Raw genomic sequence first — 26,604 nt, forward strand, 5'->3', positions numbered from 1 at the left:
CATGTACTCGTTCATATCCTTTCCTCTCACAAATGCAATAAACTTGTAAAGAAAAAAAAAAATTAAACTTTTGCTTGTGGCAACAAGCCCCAAATGATTTACTAACTACCAAACCATTTACTATTTTCAAGACGACTCAACCATACTTAAGTACCCTCTCATTTGGGTGGTAGTGATATGGGACCCAGAGAAACACAGATTACACATCTGTACAGAGCACATGGCATCAGACTCCCTGATGTGGCCAGGTCTAAAAAGGCAGAGCAAGGCTACTGACACAGAAGTCCTTAATTTAGGACTGATCAATGCAATTTCTAAGATATACTGATACAATATTGACTTTATATCCCAAACCAGCCACATAGTCATGTGGCTATACAAATTTAAATTAATTAAAGTTAAATAAAGTGAAAACTTCAGTTCCTCAGGTACATTTTAAGAGGCCAACAGCTACACATGACTGGAAGCTATCACAATGAATGGCTCAGCTATAGAACATTGCCATCACAGCAGAAAATCCTATTAGATCTAGTGTTACCAAATATAAAAACCTACTTAAAGCTATCATAGTTAAAACACTGTAGTATTAGCCCATAAAGAGTTAGTTTAATAGAAAAGAGTCCATAAATGGACTCAAATATATACAGGAATTTAAAATGATTAAAATAGTTTCAAATTATTGAGAAAAGGATAGATTATCCCATAATCTGGTGTCAGACAACATGCTTGCCATCTAGGAAAAAAGTAAGTTGGATCCTTACCTTAGGGATCCCTTATATCAGGATAAATCCCAGATGGGCCACTTGGATGGCTCAGTCATTTAAGCTTCTGACTCTTGGTTTCAGCTCAGGTCATGATCTCAGGATCATGAGGTGGAGCCCTATCTTAGGCTCTATGCTCAGAGGGGAGTCTGCTTGAGATTCTCTCCCTCTGACTCTCCCCCTGACTCTTCACACTCTCCACCCCCAAAATAAATAAATCTTTTTTAATATTAAAAAAGATAAATCCCAGATGGCTGAAAAATATAAATATAATAAATGAAATCACAAGAACAACTAGAAGAAACTTGGGAAAATTTCCTTACATAATGTCATGTAGGTAAGCATTTTTTTCAGCGTAATACAAAATCCAGAAGACATCAATTAAAAAAATAAAAAATAAATTGAAAAAAAACCTGGTAGATCTGACTTGATAAAAATTAAAAATTTCTAAATGGCAAAAAGTACCAAAATGATACCCACAGGCACACTGGGAGGACAAGCGCAGCATATTGACAGAAAGGACTTGCTTACAAGGAGTCCTTCCAAATTGCTATCTTCAGAATAAAATCAAGTACAAGATAAGGTATGATGTCAACAATAGCACATTCCTTGGAGAGGAGGCCCACAGCATGCACTGTGTGGCTTACCTGTGGGTAGGCGGTACCCATGCCAGACAGCACAGCTGAAAGCACTTCCCGGCCTCTGTCACCTGCCCGGCTGCACACAGATAGCTTGAGCAAGTCCACCATGACTCGGGTGTCATCTGCAACCAACAGACTGGTGAACTCATCCAACGACTGAGGTTCTGGGCCTGATGCTTTATTTTGGCTTTCAACATCCTAAAAGTCCAACAATTAAAATGAGGAATGATACATTAAGAAACAGTAACCAGTTTAACCATAAACTCAAAGAATACGTAAATACAAGCAAGAGGAAGCACAAGCCCCACTTAGGAAACTTAAGGGGAATGGGACATATCTAAAGTATAAGTTTCATTGACTTAGGCAGCCCCGGAAACCACACCTCTCCAGGCTAGGAACAGATTCTCCCTTTATTATTTTTTAAATATTTTATTTATTTATATGTGTGTCTGTGTGTGTGTGTGTGTGTGTGAGAGAGAGAGAGAGGCAGAGACACACAAAGGGGGGTGGGGGCAGAGACACAGACAGAGAGAGAAGCAGGCTCCATGCAGGGAGCCCAACCTGGGACTCGATCCTGGGTCTCCAGGATCATGCCCTGGGCTGAAGTCAGCACTAAACTGCTGAGCCACCAGGGCTGCCCTAGTTTCTCCCTTTAAAAAAACAGACTCTGCTCCAACCTCTGCATGGAGACCCAAGGAATTGTTAAATCAAGTTGGTCAGAAACGATAACATTACAGAATCTCACTCACTAAAAAGCAGCAAAAGCATTCAATGGAATATATTAACCACATACAATATATGTGATTAATACTAACCTAATACTAATATGAAAATTACTTTGCCATAATTCATGAATCAAATAAAAACTGAAATGACAAGAATATAGGGGTATAATAATCTGGATGATGCCTATAAGGAACCAGGGCTACTTGGAGAAATGGATGCTTCCAGAGCAGGGGCAGGGTAAGCAAAAGTAAGTCTGGAACACGCTGTTGTGCCAAAAAGGGCTTGCAATGATGCCATGTCTGAGACAATTTGGGTGTCAAATGATAATAGAAATGGATGTCATTTTTTGAGTGAAATGGTATCCCAAGAATCTATACCTACATAGATAGACAAAAAAGAGAAAGGAAGTTCTCACAAAAGAAGAGAGAAAATTACATTAAAAAAGGAATGATGAAATCTGAGAAATCACCATGTGACAGCTACCACAGTAATAATGGATTCAGCTAAAATCATCAATAGATACTAAAAAGTGGTAAGTAAAATATGATAAGGAACAAGGCACTAATGCCTATTTACAGTCTCAAATATCTCCCCTTGAATACTTACTTACACACTTGTATTAAGTTCCGGGGTAGAAACCTGGCAGACACTCTTAACCAAGCAATAAGAATTACTATCACCAGTAATGCAGCAAATCAACAATGCACACACCCGATGGGATACACGGAAAAGAACTCTACAACCTTCCTGTGATATCCATCAAAAGGAAGAATTAAAGAATGTTCCATAACACTATAGAGACAACACATGAACGATCCTGAGACAGGTTCTAGACCTATAAAGGATACTATTGGACAATGAGCAAAATCTGATTAGATCTGTGGATTACAAAGTAATACTGGATCAACGTTAATACCTTGACATTAAGGAAATACACACTGAAGCCTTGAGAATAAGTGGGGATTGTTGTAGCTCCCCAGCAATGGTTCAGAAATGCTAACAACTGGAGAACCCAGGGGAATCGGATATGGAAATACAATGTGTTGTATTTCTATGTACTACTTCTCCAACTTTCGTGGCATTTAAGATTATTTCAGAGGGAGGGGGCAAGATGGCGGAAGAGTAAGGTCCCCAAGTCACCTGTCCCCACCAACTTACCTAGATGACTTTCAAATCATCCTGAAAACCTACAAATTCGGCCTGAGATTTAAAGAGAGACTAGCTGGAATGCTACAATGAGAAGAGTCCATGCTTCTATCAAGGTAGGAAGATGGAAAAAAAAATAAAGACATAAAAAGCATCCAAGGGGGAGGGGACCCGCAAGTAGCCGGGGTGAGGCAAATGCCCCCAGGAGAGGAAAGCCCCGTCCTGGAGAAGCAGGAGCTTCACCAATCTTCCCAGAGGAAAGACGCTCCCAGGGAGTTGGAGCAAGATCCCAGGAGGGGCAGGGATGCAGTCAGGCTCTGAGGGGCACTAACAGAGGACCTGCGCCCCCAGGGGAGAGCCCGCCATACACCGTGGCCTAGCTCCCTAAAGGGCTGCAGCGTGTGCCAGCCAGGCCCAGGAGCACGATTCCAGCAGCGCAGGCCCCGGAACCCAGAGTGCCAGGAGACACAGCCTAGGACTCGGCGCTACCCATGGGACAGGCAGAAGCCGGAGGGCACAGGACAGCAAGGATGCTCCTGCCATTGGGCAGCCCTGAGCTGTGCAGATCAGCTGCCCCCGCCTCCAGAGCATCCAGGCCCCTGCAGACTGGGAGCTGTGGTAGTTCCTGCAGGAGCTGACTCCTGGGCTGGAGAGCTGGCCACCACTACTGTTGCTGTTCTTCTTGGGGCCTCACAGGATAAACAACACCCACTGAGCCTCATAGTGGCCTCACAGGATAAACAACTCCCACTGAGCCATGCACCAGACAGGGAGCTGAGCAGCTCCCCCAGGTGCTCACACCTGAGAATCAACACTGCAGCCCCCCACCCCCACCCCCCCAGAAGACCAGCTAGAAGGACAGGGGAAAAGCAAGTTCCTGACTAAGCAGCACTGGAAAGTTCCAGGGGAAGACAAGGGATTTACAGTATATAGAATCAGACGATACTCACCCTTGTTTTTTGTTTTCTGTTTGCTTCCCACTCCCCCCTTTTTTTATCATTTCTTTTTTTTCTTTTTTCTCTTTTTCTCCTTTTTCCAGTACAACTTGTTTTTCGCCACTGTGCACTGAGCAAAATGACTAGTAGGAAAAACTCACCACAAAAGAAAGAATCAGAACAGCCCTCTCTCCCACAGAGTTACACAATTTGGATTAAAATTCAATGTCAGAAAGCCAATTCAGAATCACTATTATAAAGCTACTGGTGGCTGTAGAAAAAAGCATACAAGATTCAAGAGACTTCATGACTGCAGAATTTAGATCTAATCAGGCAGAAATTAAAAATCAATTAAATGAGATGCAATCCAAACTAGAGGTCCTAACGAAGAGGTTTAATGAGGGTGAAAAACGAGTGAGTGACATAGAAGACAAGCTGATGGCAAGGAGGGAAACTGAGGAAAAAAGAGAAAAACAATTAAAAGATCATGAGGATAGGTTAAGGGAAATAAATGACAGCCTCAGAAGGAAAAATCTACGTTTAACTGGGGTTCCCGAGGTTGACGAAAGGGACAGAGGCCCAAAATATGTATTTGAACAAATCATAGCTGAGAACTTCACTATTTGGGGAGGGAAAGAGGCATTCAGATCCAGGAAATAGAGCGATCCCACCCCTAAAATCAATAAAAAGCGCTCAACACCTCGACATTTAATAGTAAACCTTGCAAATTTCAAAGATAAAGAGAAGATTCTTAAAGCAGCAACAGACAAGAAATCTCTTTTATGAGGAGAAATATTAGATTAACAGCAGACTTCTCCACAGAGACCTGGCAGGCCAGAAAGGGCTGGCAGGATATATTCAGATCCTGAATGAGAAGAATCTGCAGCCAAGAATACTTTCCAGCAAGGCTCTCATTCAGAATAGAAGAAGAGATAAAGAGCTTCCAAGATAGGCAGAAACCGAAAGAATATGTGACCACGAAGCCAATTCTCCAAGAAATACTAAAGGGGATTCTGTAAACAAAGGAAGTCCAAGGGAACAATACACAAAAACAGGGTATCATGAGGACACTAAATTCATATCGCTCAATAGTAACTCTGAACGTGAATGGCTTTATGACCCCATCAAAAGGCATAGGGCTTCAGACTGGATAAAAAAAGCAAGACCCATCTATTTGCTGTCTACAAGAGATTCATTTTAGACATAAGGATACCTACAGCCTGAAAATAAAAGGTTGGAGAAGCATGTACTATTCCAATGGTCCTCAAAAGAAAGCAGGGGTAGCCATCCTTATTTCAGATAAATTAAAGTTTATCCCGAAGACTGTAGTAAGAGATGAAGAGGGACACTATATCATACTTAAAGGATCTATCCAACAAGAGGACCTAACAATCATCAATATATACGCCCCGAATGTGGCAGCTGCCAAGTATATAAATCAATAATAGCCAAGTTAAGACATACGTAGATAATAATACACTTATACTTGGTGACTTGAATGTAGCGCTTTCTACAATCGACAGGTTTTCTAAGGACAAAAAGAAACAAGAGCTTTAAATGATACACTGGACCAGATGGATTTCACAGATATTTCAAGTGCACATGGAACTTTCTCCAGAATACACCACATGCTGGGTCACAAATCAGGTAGGTAGGTAGGTATGTATGTATGTATGTATGTATGTATTTATTTATTTACTTATTTATTTATTAATTATAGGCATAGAGTGAGAGAGGCAGAGGCAGACACAGGAGGAGGGAGAAGCAGGCTCCATGCCGGGAGCCCGACGTGGGACTCAATCCCAGGACTCCAGGATCACGCCCTGGGCCAAAGGCAGGTGCTAAACCACTGAGCCACCCAGGGATCCCCCACAAATCAGGTCTTAACCGATACTGAAGGATTGGGATCGTCACCTGCATATTTTCAGAACATAATGCTTTGAAATTAGAACTAAATCACAAGGAGAAGTTTGGAAGGATTTCAAAACGTGGAGGTTAAGGACCATCCTGCTAAAAGATGAAAGGGTCAACCAGGAAATTCTCAACAAGATACTAGCCAATAGGATCCAACAATAATTAAGAAGATTATTCACCATGACCAAGTAGGATTTATCCCCGGGATGCAAGGTTGGTTCAACACTCATAAAGCAATCAATGTGATTCATCGTATAAGCAAGAGAAAAAACAAGAACCATATGATCCTCTCAATAGATACAGAGAAAGCATTTGACAAAATACAGCATCCATTCCTGATCAAAACTCTTCAGAGTATAGGGATAGAGGGAACATTCCTCAACATCTTAAAAGCCATCTATGAAAAGCCCACAGCAAATATCATTCTCAATGGGGAAACACAGAGACCATTTCCCCTAAGATCAGAAACACGACAGAGATGTCCACTCTCACCACTGCTATTCAACATAGTACTAGAAGTCCTAGCCGCAGCAATCAGGCAACAAAAAGAAATAAAAGGCATTCAAATGGGCAAAGAAAAAGTCAAATTCTCCCTCTTCGCAGATGACATGATATTGTACATAGAAAACCCAAAAGACTCCACCCCAAGATTGCTAGAACTCATACAGCAATTCAGCAGTGTGGCAGGATACAAAATCAATGCACTAAAATCAGTGGCATTTCTATCCACTAACAATGAGAGTGAAGAAAGAGAAATTAAAGAGTCAATCCCATTTACAACTGCACCCGAAATCATAAGATACTTAGGAATAAACGTAATCAAAGAAGTAAAGGATCTATACCCTAAAAACTACAGAACACTTCTGAAAGAAATTGAGAAAGACACAAAGAGATGGAAAAATATTCCATGTTCATGGATTGGAAAAATTAATATTGTGAAAATGTCCATGCTAACCAGGGCAATTTACACATTTAATGCAATCCCTATCAAAATACCACGGACTTTCTTCAGAGAATTGGAACAAATCTTAAGAAATGTGTGGAATCAGAAAAGACCCCGAATAGCCAGGGGAATATTAAAAATGAAAACCACAGCTGGGGGCATCACAATGTCAGATTTCAGGTTGCACTACAAAGCTGTGGTCAGCAAGACAGTATGGTACTGGCACAAAAAGAGACACATAGATCAATGGAACAGAATAGAGAATCCAGAAGTGGACCCTCAATTTTATGGTCAACTAATATTAAACAAAGCAGGAAAGACTATCCCCCGGAAAAAAAGATAGTCTCTTCCATAAATGGTGCTGGGAAAATTGGACATCCACATGCAGAAGAATGAAACTGGACCGTTCTCTTATACCAGACACAAAGAGAGACTCAAAATGGATGAAAGATCTAAATGTGAGACAAGATTCCATGAAAATCTTAGAGGAGAACACAGGCAACACCCTTTTTGAACCTGGCCACAGTAACTTCTTGTAAGATACATCCATGAAGGCAAGAGAAAGAAAAGCAAAAATGAACTATTGGGATTCTATCAAGATAAGAAGCTTTTGCACAGCAAAAGAAAATCAACAAAACTAAAAGACAACCTACAGAATGGGAGAAGATATTTGCAAATGACATATCAGATAAAGGGCTAGTATCCAAGATCTATAAAGAACTTATTAAACTCAACACCAAAGAAACAAACAATCCAATCATGAAATGGGCAAAAGACATGAACAGAAATCTCACAGAGGAAGACCTACACATGGCCAACAAGCACATGAGAAAATGCTCCGCATCCCTTGCCATCAGGGAAATACAAATCAAAACCACAATGAGATAACACCTCACACCAGTGAGAATGGAGAAAATCAACAAGGCAGGAAACAAACAAATGTTGGAGAGGATGTGGAGAAACGGGAACCCTCTTGCACTGTTGGTGGGAATGTGAACTGGTGCAGCCACTCTGGAAAACTGTGTGGAAGTTCCTCAAAGAGTTAAAAATAGATCTGCCCTACGACCCAGCAATTGCACTGCTGGGGATTTACCCCAAACATACAGATGCAGTGAAATGCTGGGACACCTGCACCCCAATGTTTCTAGCACCAATGTCCACAATAGCCAAACTGTGGAAGGAGCCTCGGTGTCCCTCGAAAGATGAATGGATAAAGAAGATATGGTCTATGTATACAATGGAATATTACTCAGCCATTAGAAACAACAAATATTAAAAAAAAAAAGAAAAGAAAAGAAAAGAAAAGAAAAGAAAAGAAAAGAAAAGAAAAGAAAAGAAAAGAAAAGAAAAGAAAAGAAAAGAAACGATAAATACCCACCATTTGCTTCAATGTGGATGGAACTGAAGGGTATTATGCTGAGTGAAATAAGTCAATTGGAGAAGGACAAACATTATATGTTCTCATTCATTTGGGGAATATAAAAAATAGTGAAAGGGAATAAAGGGGAAAGGAGAAAAAAGTGAGTGGGAAATACTAGAAAGGGAGAGAGAACATGAGCGTCTCCTAACTCTGGGAAATGAACAAGGGATGGTAGGAAGGGAGGTGGGCAGGGGGTGGGGGTGACTGGGTGACGGGCACTCAGGGAGGCACTTGATGAGATGAGCACCGGGGGTGTTATGGTATATGTTGGCAAATTGAACTCCAATAAAAATAAATAAATAAATAAATAATTAATTAATTAATTAATTAATTTCAGAATAGAACGCTAAAGAAGAAATCTGCTTGACCTCTTTGGTTTTTGTCATAGTTTCTGCAATGATGCTGGCAGCTCCCGGGTCATCCGTCACTGGGATAAATGGTCGAGAAGAAGTTGAGGAAGCAGATGGGGTCACTGCAGAGGGCGTCACAGCATCCTCAGAAGAGATCATCTAGTTTAAAAGTATACAGCAAGAGTAAAAACTCAGCAGTGTGGCACACTTCCCACACAACTTTAAAAAGCCTTATCCGAAACCCCTTAGGCCAACTGGAATGTCCCATATTTTATAGAGCTAAACAAGGTGTTTGCATCACCAGCTCCAGTGGGGTACAGGGTAGCCCTGAAAAGTCAAAACACATTCATATTCACATGAAAATGTATTAATATTCACAAAAGATCACATGGAGGAGATTAAAATGAGTTCACATCTCTTCAAATTGAGTTTTTCCCCAAAATAAGTTAGAAAAACTCTTGGCTTTCAGAGCTTTAAGGTTTCAGAACTGCAGATAAAGGACTGTGGACTTGCATTTACCAACTTCTTAAAAGAATAAATCTATTTCTATTTAAGTCTAAAAAGATCCTTTAGAAACTAAATATTTTCTAACTCAAGCCAAAAATCAGAGCAGTAGGAACAAAAGCACTCTGAATTAAGTGAAAGAATACCCTATACTTCCCTAAACACAAAGTAGCTACTTTTTCCTTTTTGATCTAATGTCGCTTTATTGCTTTATTATTTATTTTTACCTCTCCTCTCTTTTCTTGCCATGGATTTGGACTTAGTCTGTCTTCAATATCAACAGGCAGCACAAATTCCTCTCCATTGACAGGACTGGCCATAGCAGACACATCAGAAGGAGGTGCCGAGGAGGAGAATGAAGGACACTCCACTGGGGCCATCATGCCAGCTGGCATGAGGGCCCCAACCACTGCATCTCTGTCAGGAGAGAAAGCCAGGCCTGTGGTGAACCGCCCTTCACTACTGCAGGATAGAAAAGTCAGGAAGATGGACACACACTTACTGAATGACTCCCTCATTTTTATACGATATATATAAAGCAGTTCTGGGAAAATCCTGAAGTAATATTCGTCAGCTAAAAGCTATATGTTTACTTACGATTTTATTTATTTGAATAACCATAGTGATGACAGGTAAAAGAAAAAATAAAATAAAAAATAAAAATTAGACGAGTATAAACCCCCCAAGATTCCCCTGAGAAATTTTCTAGGATTGTTGTTAGAGCCTAAGGATAATTTTTTGTTTACTAATGTTTACTGAAACCTGTGTACCAAGGGTGCCTCACACAAGACAGCAAAGACTAAATGTCCTCTCAATGACAGAATTGGCCTTTGGTCTCGAACTAATTTTCCTGTGTAATTTATTTCTACTTATTAGGTCCATAACATGATAGATGGGCAACTAACTCAGACTGAGGAAACAGCAGCAAAATATTGAAAAAGCACTATCAAAACTCTGCTTTATCAAGGGTGTGAGTGAAGGGGATGACAAATGGTCTTAAACATCACTATATATTGTATCAGTTAATTCTTCCTCTCACCCCTCAAATAGTAATGCTTAGAGCCATAAAGAAAAATGTTTTTAAATTTGGATTTCCTTTTTTGACAGAAAAAGAGAAAGAGAGAGAGCAGGGGTAGAAGAGGAGCAGTGGAAGAGGGAGACAGAGAATCTCAAGCAGGCTCCACACTCAGCATAGAGCCTCACTTGGGGCTCAATCTTATCGTCCTGAGATCATGACCTTAGCCAAAATCAAGAGTTGGACACTTAACCAACTGAGCCACAAGGCACTCCCAATTTGGATTTCTGATTCATATTTCAACCCTCATTTTAAAAAGCACAGGGGCACCTGGGTGGTTCGGTAAGTTAAGTATGTAACTCTTGATTTTGGCTTAGGCTGTAATCTCAGGGTCATGAAATCAAGCCCCATGTTCTTGGGGGGGGGAGGGAGGGGTTCATGCTCAGCAGGGAGTCTGTTGGGAGATCTCCTCTTCCTCTCCCTTTGCCTTCTCACCTGCTCTTGTGCATAAGCTGCACGCTCTCTCTCTCTCTAAAATAAATAAATCTGTTTTAAAAAAAATCCTCATTCACTATCTAAGGGTATATGACCTAAAACTCACAGTATTTAAAGACAATAATAACACATTTTCTGATACATTTCATCAACCAAAAATAGAAAACTCAGTTTAAATAACTGTTAGGATTTCAAAAGTTAGCCAACAAACCTACCTGGCATACATGATTTGCAATGCTGTAAGTATATGAGATAAGGCCTGCTGTTTGGCTAGATTTCCATCTAGTGACAGGAGAATCTTGGCAAGAGAAGGGCGATTTGGCTTAGAATTATTTGCACCATTGATTTTATTGCTGGCAGCAGAAGAATCAGCATCTGAAGGCACACCTGGAAAAGGAAAATAGTATTTGGGATCAATTTTAAAGATCAGAGTTTGTTCTATTCCTATTTGACTTTTTCAGTTTTGTTCTAAAACACACTGCAATCTGCACTTTGCTATTTCACAGATTAAAAGTATTAGGTTAATAGTCTTCCAACAAAAACAAAAACAACAACAACCTATTTATACTTATATAAAGAAGTTACTTTCATCAAAGCTTTGCTGTTTAACTGAAAACAAAGGCTATGAAAATACAGCAACTGCCTCTAGTTACTTACCACTGAAATGCAAGATAAAAAAAAAAACAAACAAAACAGAACAATGGAGTGAAAACAAGATGTTCAACAATAAACAGTCTTACTGGACACATAATCCAGTTCATCACTGCCCTAAGAGTTCACAGGCCTCAGCCAATCAGGTAGAGCCCAGTGGTCTATTTGAGTAAAGGAGGCACAGCTCAGAGGCAGGAAGGCCAACGTGGGCAGAGTTCACAGAACAGAAGCAGAGAAGAGAGAGTTACCCAGATAAGTGCCTGGGAGTTGTACAGGTACTCTCACTCACCCCAGTTGAAGATGTAGCAAAAGGTGATGGGTAACCTACAAGAGAGGGAACATCCCAAAGCCAAAGAAAGAACTACATGAAAAGACCGGAGGCCCAGAACATAGGCTGGAAGAATGCAGAGGGACCAGCACAACACTCGCTCCCATCAGCCAGACATGAAGACCTCATTATTCATTGGAATTAGCCCCAGATTACTATCAGGTCGGAAGCCACTAAACAAATCCAAAGCCAAAACCCAAAAGGAACAAAATGTTTTAGAGTAACCTAACTGTATCTAAGCTAAAGAAGATTTACAGACATACAAAAATCTCTAGCAACATCCAGAGTAAAATTCACAATGTATGGCATCTAACTAGAAGTTACCAAGTAGGCAGGAAGACAGGAAAATACCACCCAATTCATAAATAAGAAGAAAACTCAGTGGATCTAAACAACCCAGAATTGACACATATGTCAGAATCAATAAACATGGAAAGTAAAACACTCATTATATCTGTATTATATATGTTCAAAATAAGAACTAGAGATATGGAAGATATAAAAATATTCAAATCAAATTTCTAGAGAGAAAGCTACAAGATCTGGAATTAAAATAGTTTGGTGACATTAACAGCACATTAGAAAATGAAGACCAATGAATTTGAAGACACAGCAATTGAAGCTTTGTAAAATGAAACAGGATAAAAGAAGTAAAAATAAATAAATAAACAGAGCATCAGTTATCTGTGGGACAACTTCAAGAGATCTATTATATAGAATTAGAGTTCGGAAGAGAGAGGAGACCAAAAAGTACAGAAAGAAAATGTTTTTGAAGAAATAGTGGCAGAAAATTTACCAGATTTCATGAAAGTTATAAACCCAAAGATCCAAGAAGCATAAGCACAAGTATACCAAGATATATTGTAATCAAACTGTTCAAAATCAGGGGGATAAAGAGAAAGTCTTAAAACAGAAAAAAAAAGACCCATTTATGTTCAGAAGAACAAAGATAAAACAACAGCAAATTCTCAATGAATTGTTCTCAATGAAAACAATGCAAGTCAGAAGACAGTGGGACTTCTTTAAAGTACTGAAAGAAAAAAACTGTCAACCTATACCCAGCTAAAATATATTGCAAAAATGACGCAAAGTAATGACTACTTCAGACATAAACACTGAAAGGAAAAATTCTCAGCACATCTGTACTACAAAACATTAAAAAGGTAGTTCTTCAAGTAGAAGGAAAATAATGCACTAGAAATGGTAGGTAACTACATGAGTAAATGTAGAGACATTCTTTTCTTCTCTTATTATTCAAATCATTTGAATAGGTAACCTTATGTTTAAAGAAAATTAATTTTAAAATGTTGTGAAGTTTACAACATACAAGACATGTGTGACAACAATTAGCACAGAGGCTATTTTTATATGATTCATATACTATATGTGAAATACTGTAATATCACCGTAATATCACCTAATATTAGACTATAATAAGTTAAAGGTGTGTAACATACACCATCAGGCAATCACTAAGATAACACAGGAAGTTAGCACTCATGGAAAACAAAGGAGAAAAATATAAAAAATAATTCAAAGGCAGGCAGAAAGAGAAAAATGAACAGTGAGGACTGACAGAAACCAAATAACATGATAATAGATTTTAAAAATATAATAATCATATTAAATTTAAGTAGACTAAACATTCCCAATTAGAAGTTGTCAGAGCAAATTTTAAAAATCAAAATTCAACTTATGGTGCCTACAGGTAAGCTTTTCTTAATACAAAGGCATAATAGATTAAAAATAAAATTATAAAAAAGATTTTTATCATGGTACATGGAATAGCATGGTTTATATACTATATAGCACTGATCAAAAGAAAGCTGGAGTGGCTACATTAATATCAGACAAATTAAATTTTAAAACAAGAAATTAAAACAAAAAATTTTTAAAACAATAAAGCAAGGGGATAAAGAAGATAATTGACATAATGACAGTAAAGTCAATAAACCAAGGAGAGAAAAGTAAATGGCTATCCTAGAAAAATAGGAAGATCCTAAATCAATGACCTAAGCTTCTAATATAAGAAACTAGAACAAATTAAAGCAAAAGAAGAATTAACAAGGACAGAGCACATATCAGTAAAACAGAAAACAGAAAAACAATAGAGAAAAATCAAGTATAAATTTCTTTGAAAAAATAAAGTTGATAAACCTCTAGACAAACTGGAAAAGATGATACAGTTATCAATATAAGGAATAAGAGAAATTACATCACTACAGATTCCACAAATATTAAAAGGAAAATAAGCTAATTCTGAGATCAACTTTATGCCAATAAATTCAACAACTCAGATGAAAGGGCAACTCCTATCAAAGACATAAATCAGGGAGAAGAAATGGGTAGGAAATATCGGAAAGGGAGACAGAACGTAAAGACTCCTAACTCTGGGAAACGAACTGGGGGTGGTGGAAGGGGAGGAGGGCAGGGGGTGGGGGTGAATGGGTGATGGGCACTGAGGGGGGCACTTGACGGGATGAGCACTGGGTGTTATTCTGTATGTTAGCAAACTGAACACTAATAAAAAATAAATTTATTATTTAAAAAAAGACATAAATCATACTAGAAAAGAAATAGATAAACTTTATCTACTAAAGGAATTAAATCTGTGGTTAAAAGACAGGAAGAAACCCCACAAAGAAAACACTAGGCCCAGATGGCTTCATTAATGAATTCTACTGAAAGAAGACCAATTATACACAAATTTAAAAGGAAAACGAAAAGAAGGGGTACACTTACTGCCATCATTCTATACAGCCAGCATTACCCTGATACCAAAACCAGACAGAGGCATTACTAAAGAAGAAAAGACCACTATCCATCATGAACAAAGAGATGTGTTCTTAAAGAATTTTTTAGCAAACTGAATCCCACAAAGTACAAAGAAAATAACCTGTAAGTCAAAACCCATAAGTGAGAAAATATAAAATATTATTGAGAAAGGGAATTTTAAGAATACATAAAAATACAAGAAAGAGAATATATAAAAAATTTGTGAGCTATAGCGAAAGCTGTGCTGGGAGGAAAATTTATAGTACTAAAAGTTTATGTTAAGAAAAACAAAAGTCCTCAAATCAATGAGGTGATCAAGAAACTAGACAATAGCAAAATAAACTTAAAGTGAGCATAAAGAGCTAAAAGATGAGGACAGCTAAAAAGCAGATAAACAATTAAAAAAAACCTAAAAGCTGTAAAACCAAAGGGAGTTTATTCCAGATATGCAAGACAGACTCAAAAACCTGTACACTGATATTCATGCAGGTTTCATTCTAATAGCCCCAAACCAGAAATAATCCAAATGTCCTTCAGTGTCTGAATAGTTAAAACCATGGAATAGTACACAGTGATAAAAGTAATGAACTACTGAAACACGCAACAACATGGATGACTCTCCAGAGTATTGTGCTGACAGCAAAGGGCAGTCTCAAAATGTACAGACATAATGTGAAATGAAAAGAGCTGTAATTAAGCAGATCAACATGGAACCCCTACTTAACATAAACTGAAAAGAACAAGACTTCAGTCAAGCCTCAGTTTGTTCCATCTACCTCAGAAAAGGAAACAGCACAGGAACACTCAGGAATTTGCCCCAGTTCATACAGCTAATAAATGGTAAAGCCAGAGGACCACATTTCAGTTAATTATAAAAGCAGATGGGGGATCCCTGGGTGGCGCAGCGGTTTGGCGCCTGCCTTTGGCCCAGGGCGCGATCCTGGAGACCCAGGATCGAATCCCACATCAGGCTTCCGGTGCATGGAGCCTGCTTCTCCCTCCGCCTGTGTCTCTGCCTCTCTCTCTCTCTCTGTGACTATCATAAATAAATAAAAATTAAAAAAAAAAAAAAAAAAAGCAGATGGTGCTGGAGACTAAATGTCCCCTCACGAGTAATAGAAGGGGAAAAAATTGTATTTCTATTAGAATAAAGAAAGATGAGGTTCCCTTAAAAAAAAAATCTATTGTATTTCTATATACTAGCAAGTAGCAACCTGAATATTTCTAAATAAGCAAGGAACAAAAGTCATTTTTAAATGCCATTTATGACAGTATGAACAATATAAAATACTCAGGAATAATTATGACAAAGATACACAAGGCTTATAAAGTGAAAATATAAAACATTATTGAGAAAAGTTACAGACCTAAACACATGGAAAGAAATGCTACATCCATGGGTTGTAAGATCCAATATTATGAGGCTGTCCCCACTGACCTATAGTCAATGCAATCAAAATCCCAAGCAGGCTATTACATAAAATCGACAAGCTGATTCTCATACTCAAAATGGCATTTAAAAAAGAACAAAGTTAAAGAATTACCACAGCCTAAATTTAGGTTTTTTGTTATAGTAATCAAAATAATGTTATTGGCATCAAAATACAAAAATAAGTCAACAAAACAGAACTGAACATCTAGACATAGATCTACAACATGCATGGATAACTAATTTTTGACATAGGTGCAAGAGGCAATGAACAGAAAAAGGACAGGGGTTTATTTTTTCAATAAATGCAACTGAAACAACTGGATATTCACACACACATCCCCCAAAAAGAATTTCAATACACATCTCACACAATATATAAAATTTAACTCAAGATCAAACATAGACTAAATAGGGGATCCCTTGGTGGCGCAGCGGTTTAGCGCCTGCCTTTGGCCCAGGGCATGATCCTGGAGACCCAGGATCGAATCCCACGTCGGGCTCCCAGTGCATGGAGCCTGCTTCTCCCTCTGCCTATGTTTCTGCCTCTCTCTCTCTCTCTCTCTCTCTCTCTCTGTGTGTGTGACTATCATAAATAAAAATTAAAAAAAAAAAACCATAGACTAAATACCTAAAACTACAGAACTTACATAAGAAAACACAGGAAATGAATCTTTATGACCTTGAGTACACAAAGGTTTTTTAGATATAACCCCCCAAAAGTACAATTTATTAAAAAAAAAAAAAGGATAAACTGGACTTTACCAAAATTAGACATTTCTGATCTTTAAAATTCACTTGTGAATAGAATGAGAAGACAAGCCACATTGGGAGAAAATATGTACAAGTCACATATCTGACAAAAAACTTGTACCCAGAATATATAGAGAACACTTAAAACTCAATAATAAGAAAACAAGCTAGTTTTGGGGGGGAGGGGTTAGATTTTTATTTATTTATTCCTGAAAGACACAGACAGAGGGGGGCAGAGACATAGGCAGAAGGAGAAACAGGCTCCTCACAGGGAGCCCGAGTGGGACTCAATCCCAGGACCCCAGGATCACAACCTGAGACCAAGGTAGATGCTCAACCACTGAGCCACCCAGGCATCCCCCAAGCTAGTTCTAAATATAAGCAAAAGATAGGAATAGACACAACAAATAACACATTTGGATGGTAAATACACATGATGCTCAACATCATTAGTCATCAGGGAAATGCTAAGTAAAACCACAATGAGATACCATTACACATCTACACAAATCTAGGCTAAAATTATAAAGAAACCAAACCAAGTGTAGACAAAAATATGGAGGAGCTTGAGCTTTGGTACAACAACTTTGCAAAAACAGTCTGTAGGATTCTTAAGAAGATAAAAATACAGCTACAGACGAATTCAACCATGTCTCCTAGGTATTTACCCTAAAATGCAACTGTAGGTACATATAAAGATCTGTACATGAATTTTCATAGCAATTGCATTTGTATAGCCAAAACTGGAAATAACCTCAAAGTCCAACCACAGGTAACTAATAACAAATTGCAGTATATCCATAAATGAAATATACTCGACAATAAAAAAAGAATGAATTATTGGTACATGCAACATGGATGATCTCAAAATAATTATGCTGAATTTAAAAAGTGAGATTTAAAAAGTACATACTGTATGATTCTATTTATATAAAATTCTCCAAAATGCAAACTGATACAGTGTCAGAAAGCAAGCCAGTGGTTGTGGGAGGAAGGGAAGCTCAGAAGGAGTACAAAGAATATGAATATGTTCACTTATCTTGACTGCAGTGATGCTTTCACAGGTGCACCCATGTCAAAGCTCATGGAAACTACAATTTAAATATGCACGGTTTGTTGTATGTCAATTATATCTGAATAGAGCTGTTAAAAATACCAAGTAGCCCAGCACAGTGCTTATATATGTCAAATAGTTATTACACAGCACTGCCAGAGTTGACCTGATCATAATATAAGAATCAGCATCATATTTCTTTTTAAAATTTTTATGCCAGCATGCAAAAACGAAAGATTATTTTGTGGCCTTGGTTCAGAACACAGTTAACACAGTGCTACAACCTCTGATCTGGTGGTGTTATTAAATACTCTATCTATGATGTTGCTATACCATACAGAAGGATCTCATACTAAATACAAATCTATGTTACCTAAATAGGAAGCACCTAAAGGGTCTCTTGCAGTCTGAAAGAGGACAGGCTCATGGACAGAGGGTGTTGCTACATCAATGGTAGTCCATGCCACACTGTGTGAAGACCCGCAAGCCACTCGTGTGATCTTCTGGCCTTCTAAGCCTTGCACAAGTGTGGGCTTTCTGTTAACTGTGGTCGTGCCATTGCCTTGTTGCCCATGGTCATTATCCCCCCAAGCATAAACCTGTTACAGGGAACAAAAAGAGAATTTTTCAACATTTGAGAACATTTTCTTTAAATTTACTTCAAAATTCTTTCCAATAACTAAAAATAAGTATTTACTTAAAATCAACCCAATGAATTCATCTGTTCTGTTTTGATTTAGGAAGCAGGGAGATTCTCCTCTTCAACTAAGTTCAATACTTATTTTTTCCTTTATTTTGCAAAGAAAAATGATCAAAAACAGCATGCTCACTTTTCATGTAATTCACTTCTTGGCTTTACAGAATTAGAAGGAATAACTCATTTTTGATTCATTTTGATTAAAAAACAGTATGCTCTTTATTATGATGAGCACTGGGTGTTATATATAAGTCATGATTCACTAAATTCTACTCCTCAAACCAGAATTACACACTATTAACTAGAATTTAAATAAAAATTTGAAAAATAAAGAAAACCACTGTGCTAATTTGTTGTCATAAGTAAATTTTTAAAAATATAGCATCCATGGACTCTCAAAGCAGAATAATACTTGTCACAGATGACTTTATTTCTAAAATGACATATTTATCTTTCCATCAACTATCAATTTCTAAAGTAAAAAACACTGCTAATACCTTAGCAGTAGGAGCCCTTTCAATGACAATAATCTTTTTACATTTCCAGGTGGACTTTCAAGCAGGAAAGCTCAGCACTTTACAACATATGTCAGTCAGCAACCCTTTACCAGGTACCTCTGAGCATGCTGACAATTAAGCAGATACGCAGAAGAACAAAATGAGCATTGCCTACCCTCCTCATTCTGTAAGCACTAAGATTCATTGCATTTCATCATGAATTATACTGTCAAAACAAGGACTTGTGACCTCAGCTTACCTGCCCTGCATCTGTGACCGCCAGACAGTGCAGGGCCCCGACAGCCACATGCACAATCTTCTTCCCTCTCAGCCCTTCCACCACCTGTGGCTTCCGCACATGCACATCAGAGCCATGGCCCAATCTGAAGTAATCCCCCTTCCCCCTGCAAGGAGGTCAACAGTATAAATTTTAATATATGGTTATCATCTAGTAACATTCCACAGAAAAACACTAATGGTTTACAGCAGTAGAGCCAGCTCATTAACATCACACAGTACCCAGGGGCTCTGAAATTATGTTATAAAATAGTATATCATTAGTTCAAATTCATTTATTAATTCTATAGCAAGATTCTTAATGTGTGCTATAGAACATTTAAGTTACTGATGTAGAATTAGAATTCCTCAAGCTGCCTCTGAGTCATAATACTCAAGCTAAGGCCCATCACCTTGTGGTAACAAGGTCAGCTGGATGCCCCACTCCTTTTAAATTTAATAAAATAAGCTTTCACAAGAAAGACGTGAACTTTTTCAAGACCAAAGAAATCAGAAGTCTGCTTTCTGCCCATTTGATAACTAGACTCCTGGCATGATAGGAAAGAAGAAATCCTCTATGTAAACCTCACCTAAACAGGGAAGACAAGCTGGGCTAAAATTTCTCTAGTGTTCTTTGGCAAATGACCCAGTTATAATGAAAAATTTCTTATTATGATATTGTCACTAATCCCAACTCGAAATAAATAAAAGAAAGAAGATGCCTGGATGATTATGAAAATGAATATTTAACCATCCCTCCAGGATGGGCATGGGACAGAGGCCCACCACTGTTTCACATGGACTCAGACACATTGATGGGTGACAGCAAGTTTACATACCATGTCCACACCACTCCTGACTTGGTGAGAGCCAAGGAGAACTGAGCTCCGCACTCGATCTGGCACACCCCCTGTCCATTCAGTCTCTCAATGTTCTGAGGAATGTTACAGCCTTCACTTCCTCCCCGGCCCAGCTTTCCAAAGTCACCGTCACCCCAGGAAAATACTAAACCTAGGTTTAAAAAATGTATACTTCAGGCCAGCGCTTCATGATGTTCCTACCCACCCAGAAACAGAGGCAGGAGCTCACCTTCATCCGTCAGAGCCAGGGTCTGTGCATCTCTACTTCCACATGCAACCTGGATTACTCTGTGACCAAGAAGGACTTTCACCTATTCAATTACAAATTTAAAAACAGAATCAAGCACAGGCACTGAGAAAACAAGGGAAATTTTTTCCACAGACTGAAAGCCAATAATGCACATGTCTATGAACTTTCCTAGACTCAAAGCGTATCTTCTTTTGAAATCAGCAGATGGTAAGCTTTCTTTCTGTAAGCAACAAATATGTGTATAATCACCATTTTGGGCTTCAGTTGTGTTGTATTATCCCCATGTCCCAACCGGCCGTACTCGCCAAGGCCCCAGGTGTACAGCTCCCCACTGGATGTAAGGGCTGCGCTGTGCGAGCTCCCACAGGCAATATCCCGGATACGCTTGGTTTTCAGGGCCTCTATAAGCCGTGGCTTGTCACAGTTCCTAAAGTAAGATTAAATAATATTCCCTATAATCAAGTCAGTCTTTTTTAAAGAAGAAAAAAGGACATCTACACTAATTCACATTTAAAGAAAACAATATCCGTAGATCAACTTAACTATCAAACATTAAAACAGATCATGTGAGGCCAAATCACCTTCATAGATTTTTTTTAAAGATTTTATTTATTTGAAAGAGAGACAGAGATGGTAAGAGAAAGTGAGAGTAGGAAGGAAAAGGAAAAGTAGGCTCCCCGCTGAGCAGGGACCATCCCCCCTACCCCACCACCGGACACCACCAGATACCACCAGGACTCTGGGATCACAACCTAAGCCAAAGGTAGACTGTTAACTGACTAAACCACCCAGGCACCCCACATTTATAGATATTTCTAACAAATATATTTTTAAGTTCCATTTTCAAAAATGACCTATCCTATTTAATTTTCTGCAAATTAACAACCAAAAGATATTCACTATTATCAGTAACCATTTCTTATAAGCAAGTAATAAAGAAAATATTCTTACATTCTGCTGAAGTGTCCAAGTTTGCCATCATCACCTTCACCCCAGGAAAACACTTTCCCATCAACAGTTAAAGCTGTAGCATGCCGGCCACCTGCAACATCCACACAGATATGGGCTGCCAAAGATGGTTTACAAAAAGTTCATAGCATAATTACTTACTCCACCTGACATGCAGCATGTGTTCAATGAATATGTATGCAATAAATGAGTAGATAGTATCAATTATATATTTTCAGGGTGACAAATATATAAAGTGAACTTTTATTAAACTACAAAGTTTAAATCCTAGAATGAATTTTACTTGCAAAGAAGCAGCAAAATAGTGCCATGTTTAATAATGGGGTTCCTGTATGTTAAATATACAAAAGATCAAAATTCAGATGGAGAGAAAGAAAAAAATAAGTACATTTATGACTAGACAAATTATCAAATGCATTGGCAATTAAGCCTGAGAGAAATGTACACCAACTGTGGAGTTATTTAAGCAAAAGCACCATCATTCAGTATAGTGAGAGCATTATACTCACCCTTTCATGGTCATGTTCTTCACCAGTGTGGGGATGGGCTCCCAGCCAACTCATGGGCTCTCAGTCACCCACATTATTCATTCTGCCCTATTCTTTACCAACAGAACCCATACTAACAAGAGTAACAATATGCTCAGTTAAAATCTATACTTCCCAGACTCTCTTGCCCAGAGAGGATCATGACAAAGAAGCAAAAGAAGTGAGCGAGGCATCCTGAAAAGCACTTTAGAGGACCTAAGTGAGCTAGAGGAAATATATGTATGTGCTCACCCAGACAAAGCTGCATGGCCATCTGTCAAGGACGGTGGAAAGAAAGAAAAGCCTGCACTTGTGCTCCTCATGGGCACAGAGCTACCATACTGGCCCTGGACCCCAACCCCAGACTTTTACAGGGAAGAAAAGTGAAAATCTATCATGTTTAAGCCACTGCTGTTTGGACTTGCTTTTATATGGGGTTAAATCTAAATATGTTCGGTGCAGGCATTAACTGAACTTTGTACCTAATTTGGTTCCATTCTTCACAGGCCTTGCATAGTGCTTTGAAATAAATCTTAGTAAAGGTTTCCTAAATTGAGGGTATGTGATTTTTTTCAAAGAATCTTTCTTATCACTGGGATTCACAGACACTTTGGAAACCTGATGAAAGTTATACGCTCCTTCTACAGAAAAATAACAATATTTAAGCATCTTAAGTATTTCAAAGATGCCATGAGCCAGACAGAGACCATAGCTCTGAGACTGAAAACTCACATCTTAGAGAGTGGTAGTCCCCATACACCCGGAATGCCAACAACTGCTGATCTCTACAAAGCCTTATGTAGCAACAATAATTAAATTCTAGGCACCTGGAGATTTACATTACCCAATTTTTAATCTTAATAATTAAACTTGAAAAAAGAATGCAAGGATACCCTAGGGAAAATTATTTAAGGGCCACAGTTATTTACAAAGCATGAACAACAGGCTTAATTGCATACAAGTGCCAACTCTGGCCTGGTACCTGAATGAACGGCCACCTTCTTGACCACATAACTGCTAAGAGCTGTGATCTGCCGAGGGATAGGCACAGTCCCGCTAGAGAGGCCCAGTCCCAGTCGGCCATTCGTGGCTTCTCCACAGGCATATACCTTCCCTTCCACAGTCACTGCAAAGAACAAGAGCAAAGACAAGACTCACTTTTCACAACATAACAACTATGTTTTTAATGGTAAGTATAACTTAAAAAATTTTTAGTATAAGAATCATACCTGCAAACAAACTTTTAGAACCACCAGCCACCTGTACTACATTCAAAGCAGATAGTGTCTCAGAGAACGAAGGAACCTTTATCTAGAACGGGATTTTTTTGTTAAGCAAAAGAAGGAAAAAGATCATTTTATTTACACTTTTAAAATTACAAGTAACCTTACTAGATGATACAAGGAATTACTTTTAATTTGCATGATTATATTAACCAAAGAAGTTCTTTTCTCTTAGAGATACACCAGAGTATTCCAAGGATGAAATGATACATTGAGATATACTTTAAATGGGGGGTGGAGGGGTATAAAAGAAGTTAATAAAGACAGGGACACCTGGGTGGCTCAGTAGTTGAACATCTGCCTTCAGCTCAAGGATCGAGTAGTGCATCGGGCTCCCTGCAAGTAGCCTGCTTCTCCCTCTATGTCTCTGCCTCTCTCTGTGTCTCTCATGAATAAATAAATAAAATCTTTTTAAAAAATTAAAAAATAAAAAGTAAAATAAAATAAAATAAAGACAAAAAATATGACCCTTTACTGTTAACTGTTGAAGCTGGTACCGGAATATGAGGGCTCAGGTCCCTATTCTTTCTACCTGCTATGTTTGAACAGCTCCATAATAAAAGGTGAAAAATAAAATACACATAATGTAAAGATAAAACCAAGCATAGTCTAGTAAACTATGCTTTATTTCAGGTCATGTGCTGCTCATTCTTATTGATTCTGACATCTCTAAGAAATTAAATGCTTCAACTTGCCATTGTAGATGGGTGTGACTTAATTTAAAATTCTTAAAGCCCTTGTCTAAGAAACCCTTTATGAATCCCAGAAATGATCAGATAGTCACCACTACAGTGCAAGAAAGACTCTTCATCCCAAACATGGAATGCCAAATCTATCCTTCACATGCAAACTCCAACAAAGGGCCATGTGCTCAGGATCACCTAGAGAGCCCCACACTATCACAACTGAGAGTCCCAGACTTTACTGCCCCTGGCTCACCTCCAAATGGAGTCTAGGGGCCTTAAAACACAAATGCATTCAAGGCCTTTCAAATAAAGAAGAAAATTTGTTATACTTGAAAGGAGAGATTTAAAATGAATTCTAACTTTCCTAAAAATGCAGGCAATAAGGGATCTTACCATGGGTAAAAGTCTCACAGAATACTAAAAGGAAACAGAGACACTCACTGAAGAGAAACCGTTTCCAGGCACTAAAACTTCATGGAGGAATTTGTTTTATGGCTCCTCAGCTAAGAGACACTAAGTAACATAACGGATGATTAATTCAACTCTAGTTCAAAGGCATCATTTGTTCTATCTACTCTTTAAATATCTTGCTCATCTTCATACCACTATGGCATTTTTTATACATTATTTTGTTCATGGTAAGCAAAAATGCTTACTGTTTTGAAGGCAAGATAAATATAATTACTGTTTATAATTTTCATCTATATACTTATTGAATATTTTCAAAAATGTATTTTCTAGTTTACTGAGCAGCAGTAAATACAACTACATCCAAAGTGCACTACTGGGACGCCTGGGTGGCTCAGTGGTTGAGTATCTGCCTTTGGCTCAGGGCGTGATCCCAGAGTCCTAGGATCAAGTCCCACATCGGGCTTCCTGCAGAGAGCCTGATTCTCCCTCTGCCTGTGTCTCTGCCTCTCTCTCTCTCCATGTCTCTCGTGAATAAATAAATAAAATTTTAAAAAAATAATAATAAAGTGCACTATTTTCCAAGGACAGGGGCTTTAAAAGAAACTAAATTTTGATGTCTATGAAGGATTTCTTCAGAAAAGTCAATTTAAAAAACAACTGATAGAAGGTAAGCCATCATAAAAACTTCAAAAGAGGTCTGATTATTATTGAGTCTCCAGGAAAAATGTACCAACAAAGCTCATCCTCAATCATTTGATGACAGGTAACACAGAAACTACAGGCAGAAGAAGGATACCTTAGAGCCCTTCAGGCCGCCCAGCTGGTCCTTGTCATTCAGTCCCCACACAAACACTTTGGTTCTTATTGTAGCTGCTGATTCCAGCCCTGCAGCCTTCTTTCTAATAAGGCTAACCAAACAAAAAAGACAGAAATAGAGATCATTGAACATAAAAATATTTTTTTTAAGCAAAAAGGAAAGCAACCTCAAGCAAGCAAAATTGTTGGTTATTATAAGACTCTTAAAGTTCTTTTTTAGTAAAACTTAAATAAATTAAAACTAAAATAAACAAAACCTAGAAGAAATTAGTGTGCCAGAGGGTCAAAATTTCTAGATAACAGCATGCTACCTTTTAATAATATAACTCTAGTGTTTTCAGTGGAGACCTTTCTATGACTATGCAGCTCTCTTTTCTTCTTATATACCAGCTGTTTTACTGACTCACAGATATTCCCACCCAATGCCTCAACACACAGCTACTACAGATGTTAAATGCTGAGAATATTAATTATTAAATGGCCTCAGGAATCACCACTGGGTCAGGCACTGTGGCAATGTCCCTAAATCTAAACATCTGTTTGGTCATACTTTCCCTCAAAGAACTAATAAAATAGTCACAGCCATACGACTTTTGAGGTACTCTAACACAAATACATGTCCCAAAGCAAAATGCAATTTTCTGGCTACACACCCTCTGCCCACCATAAGGCTAGCTGGGCTAGAGGTCCCCTACATCCTTTCTCTCCTGAGAGTCTGCTCTGTACCCCAAGGCTTCTGAAGCATAGCTCTCTCTGGCAGTTGGCTCCTACCACCTTGCTCATTCTATCTCTTAACCTGCCTTCAATAAGTTCAAAGTATAGTCAACAAAGCACTCCAATTCTCGAACTTGAGATCATTAAGTACATAGTGTTATTCTCTTGATTGTTAGTTGATGCCAGTACTAAGGAATCTGTGTTTGAGGTTTTTGGCTTTTCAATTGCTTTTGTTCTCTTTTTATAAACTAGGATGGACAATTAAAGGCTCCAGAGACTAGGTTCTAGCTAGGTAAGATTTTTTTTACCATATTATATACTAATGAATGTTTACTTTAAAGAATCAAAATTTTATGGCTTGGGTACTAAAATGTAGGAAAATTCTTTCATCTGATACCAGGCACAAGAAAGCAAGTATATATATATACTGTAATTACAGATCTTCCTCTACTTACAATGGTGCTATACCCCAATAAACTCATCATAAATTGAAAAAATCATGTTGAAATGCATTTTAAAAATGCACCTAACCTAATCATGTTGAAAATGTACCACCCAAATCATGTTGAAATGCATTTTAAAAATGCACCTAACCTACTCAACATCAAACCTTAGCCTTGCCTATCTTGAACATGCTGAGAACATTTACATTATCTTACAGATGGACAAAATCACCTAACACAAGCCTATTTTATAATAAAGTGTTGAATATCTAATGTAATTTCTTGAATAGTATGCTGAAAGTGAAAAACAGTATTAAAGAATGGCTATAATAAAT

The 26,604-nt window shown here is 38.2% G+C and overlaps 1 protein-coding gene across 7 annotated transcripts in view; it reads right to left on the minus strand.

Annotated features, from left to right (window-relative positions):
* Positions 1–26,604, minus strand: part of HERC2 (HECT and RLD domain containing E3 ubiquitin protein ligase 2) — a 243,873-nt gene that overhangs the window by 55,653 nt on the left and 161,616 nt on the right. For all 7 annotated transcript variants that reach the window (XM_041751247.1, XM_041751245.1, XM_041751249.1 and 4 more), the window contains 13 exons: positions 25,093–25,204; positions 23,146–23,227; positions 22,899–23,042; positions 21,372–21,462; positions 20,670–20,847; positions 20,400–20,481; positions 20,150–20,321; positions 19,294–19,438; positions 18,214–18,439; positions 11,066–11,237; positions 9,568–9,757; positions 8,855–8,995; positions 1,409–1,600 (listed from right to left, as the gene is read on the minus strand). In XM_041751247.1, coding sequence (XP_041607181.1) covers positions 1,409–1,600; positions 8,855–8,995; positions 9,568–9,757; positions 11,066–11,237; positions 18,214–18,439; positions 19,294–19,438; positions 20,150–20,321; positions 20,400–20,481; positions 20,670–20,847; positions 21,372–21,462; positions 22,899–23,042; positions 23,146–23,227; positions 25,093–25,204 — 1,927 coding nt within the window. The remainder of the gene's footprint in view (positions 1–1,408; positions 1,601–8,854; positions 8,996–9,567; positions 9,758–11,065; positions 11,238–18,213; positions 18,440–19,293; positions 19,439–20,149; positions 20,322–20,399; positions 20,482–20,669; positions 20,848–21,371; positions 21,463–22,898; positions 23,043–23,145; positions 23,228–25,092; positions 25,205–26,604) is intronic.

Source organism: Vulpes lagopus, chromosome 4, assembly GCF_018345385.1.
Source record: "Vulpes lagopus strain Blue_001 chromosome 4, ASM1834538v1, whole genome shotgun sequence".
Lineage (NCBI taxonomy): Eukaryota > Metazoa > Chordata > Mammalia > Carnivora > Canidae > Vulpes > Vulpes lagopus.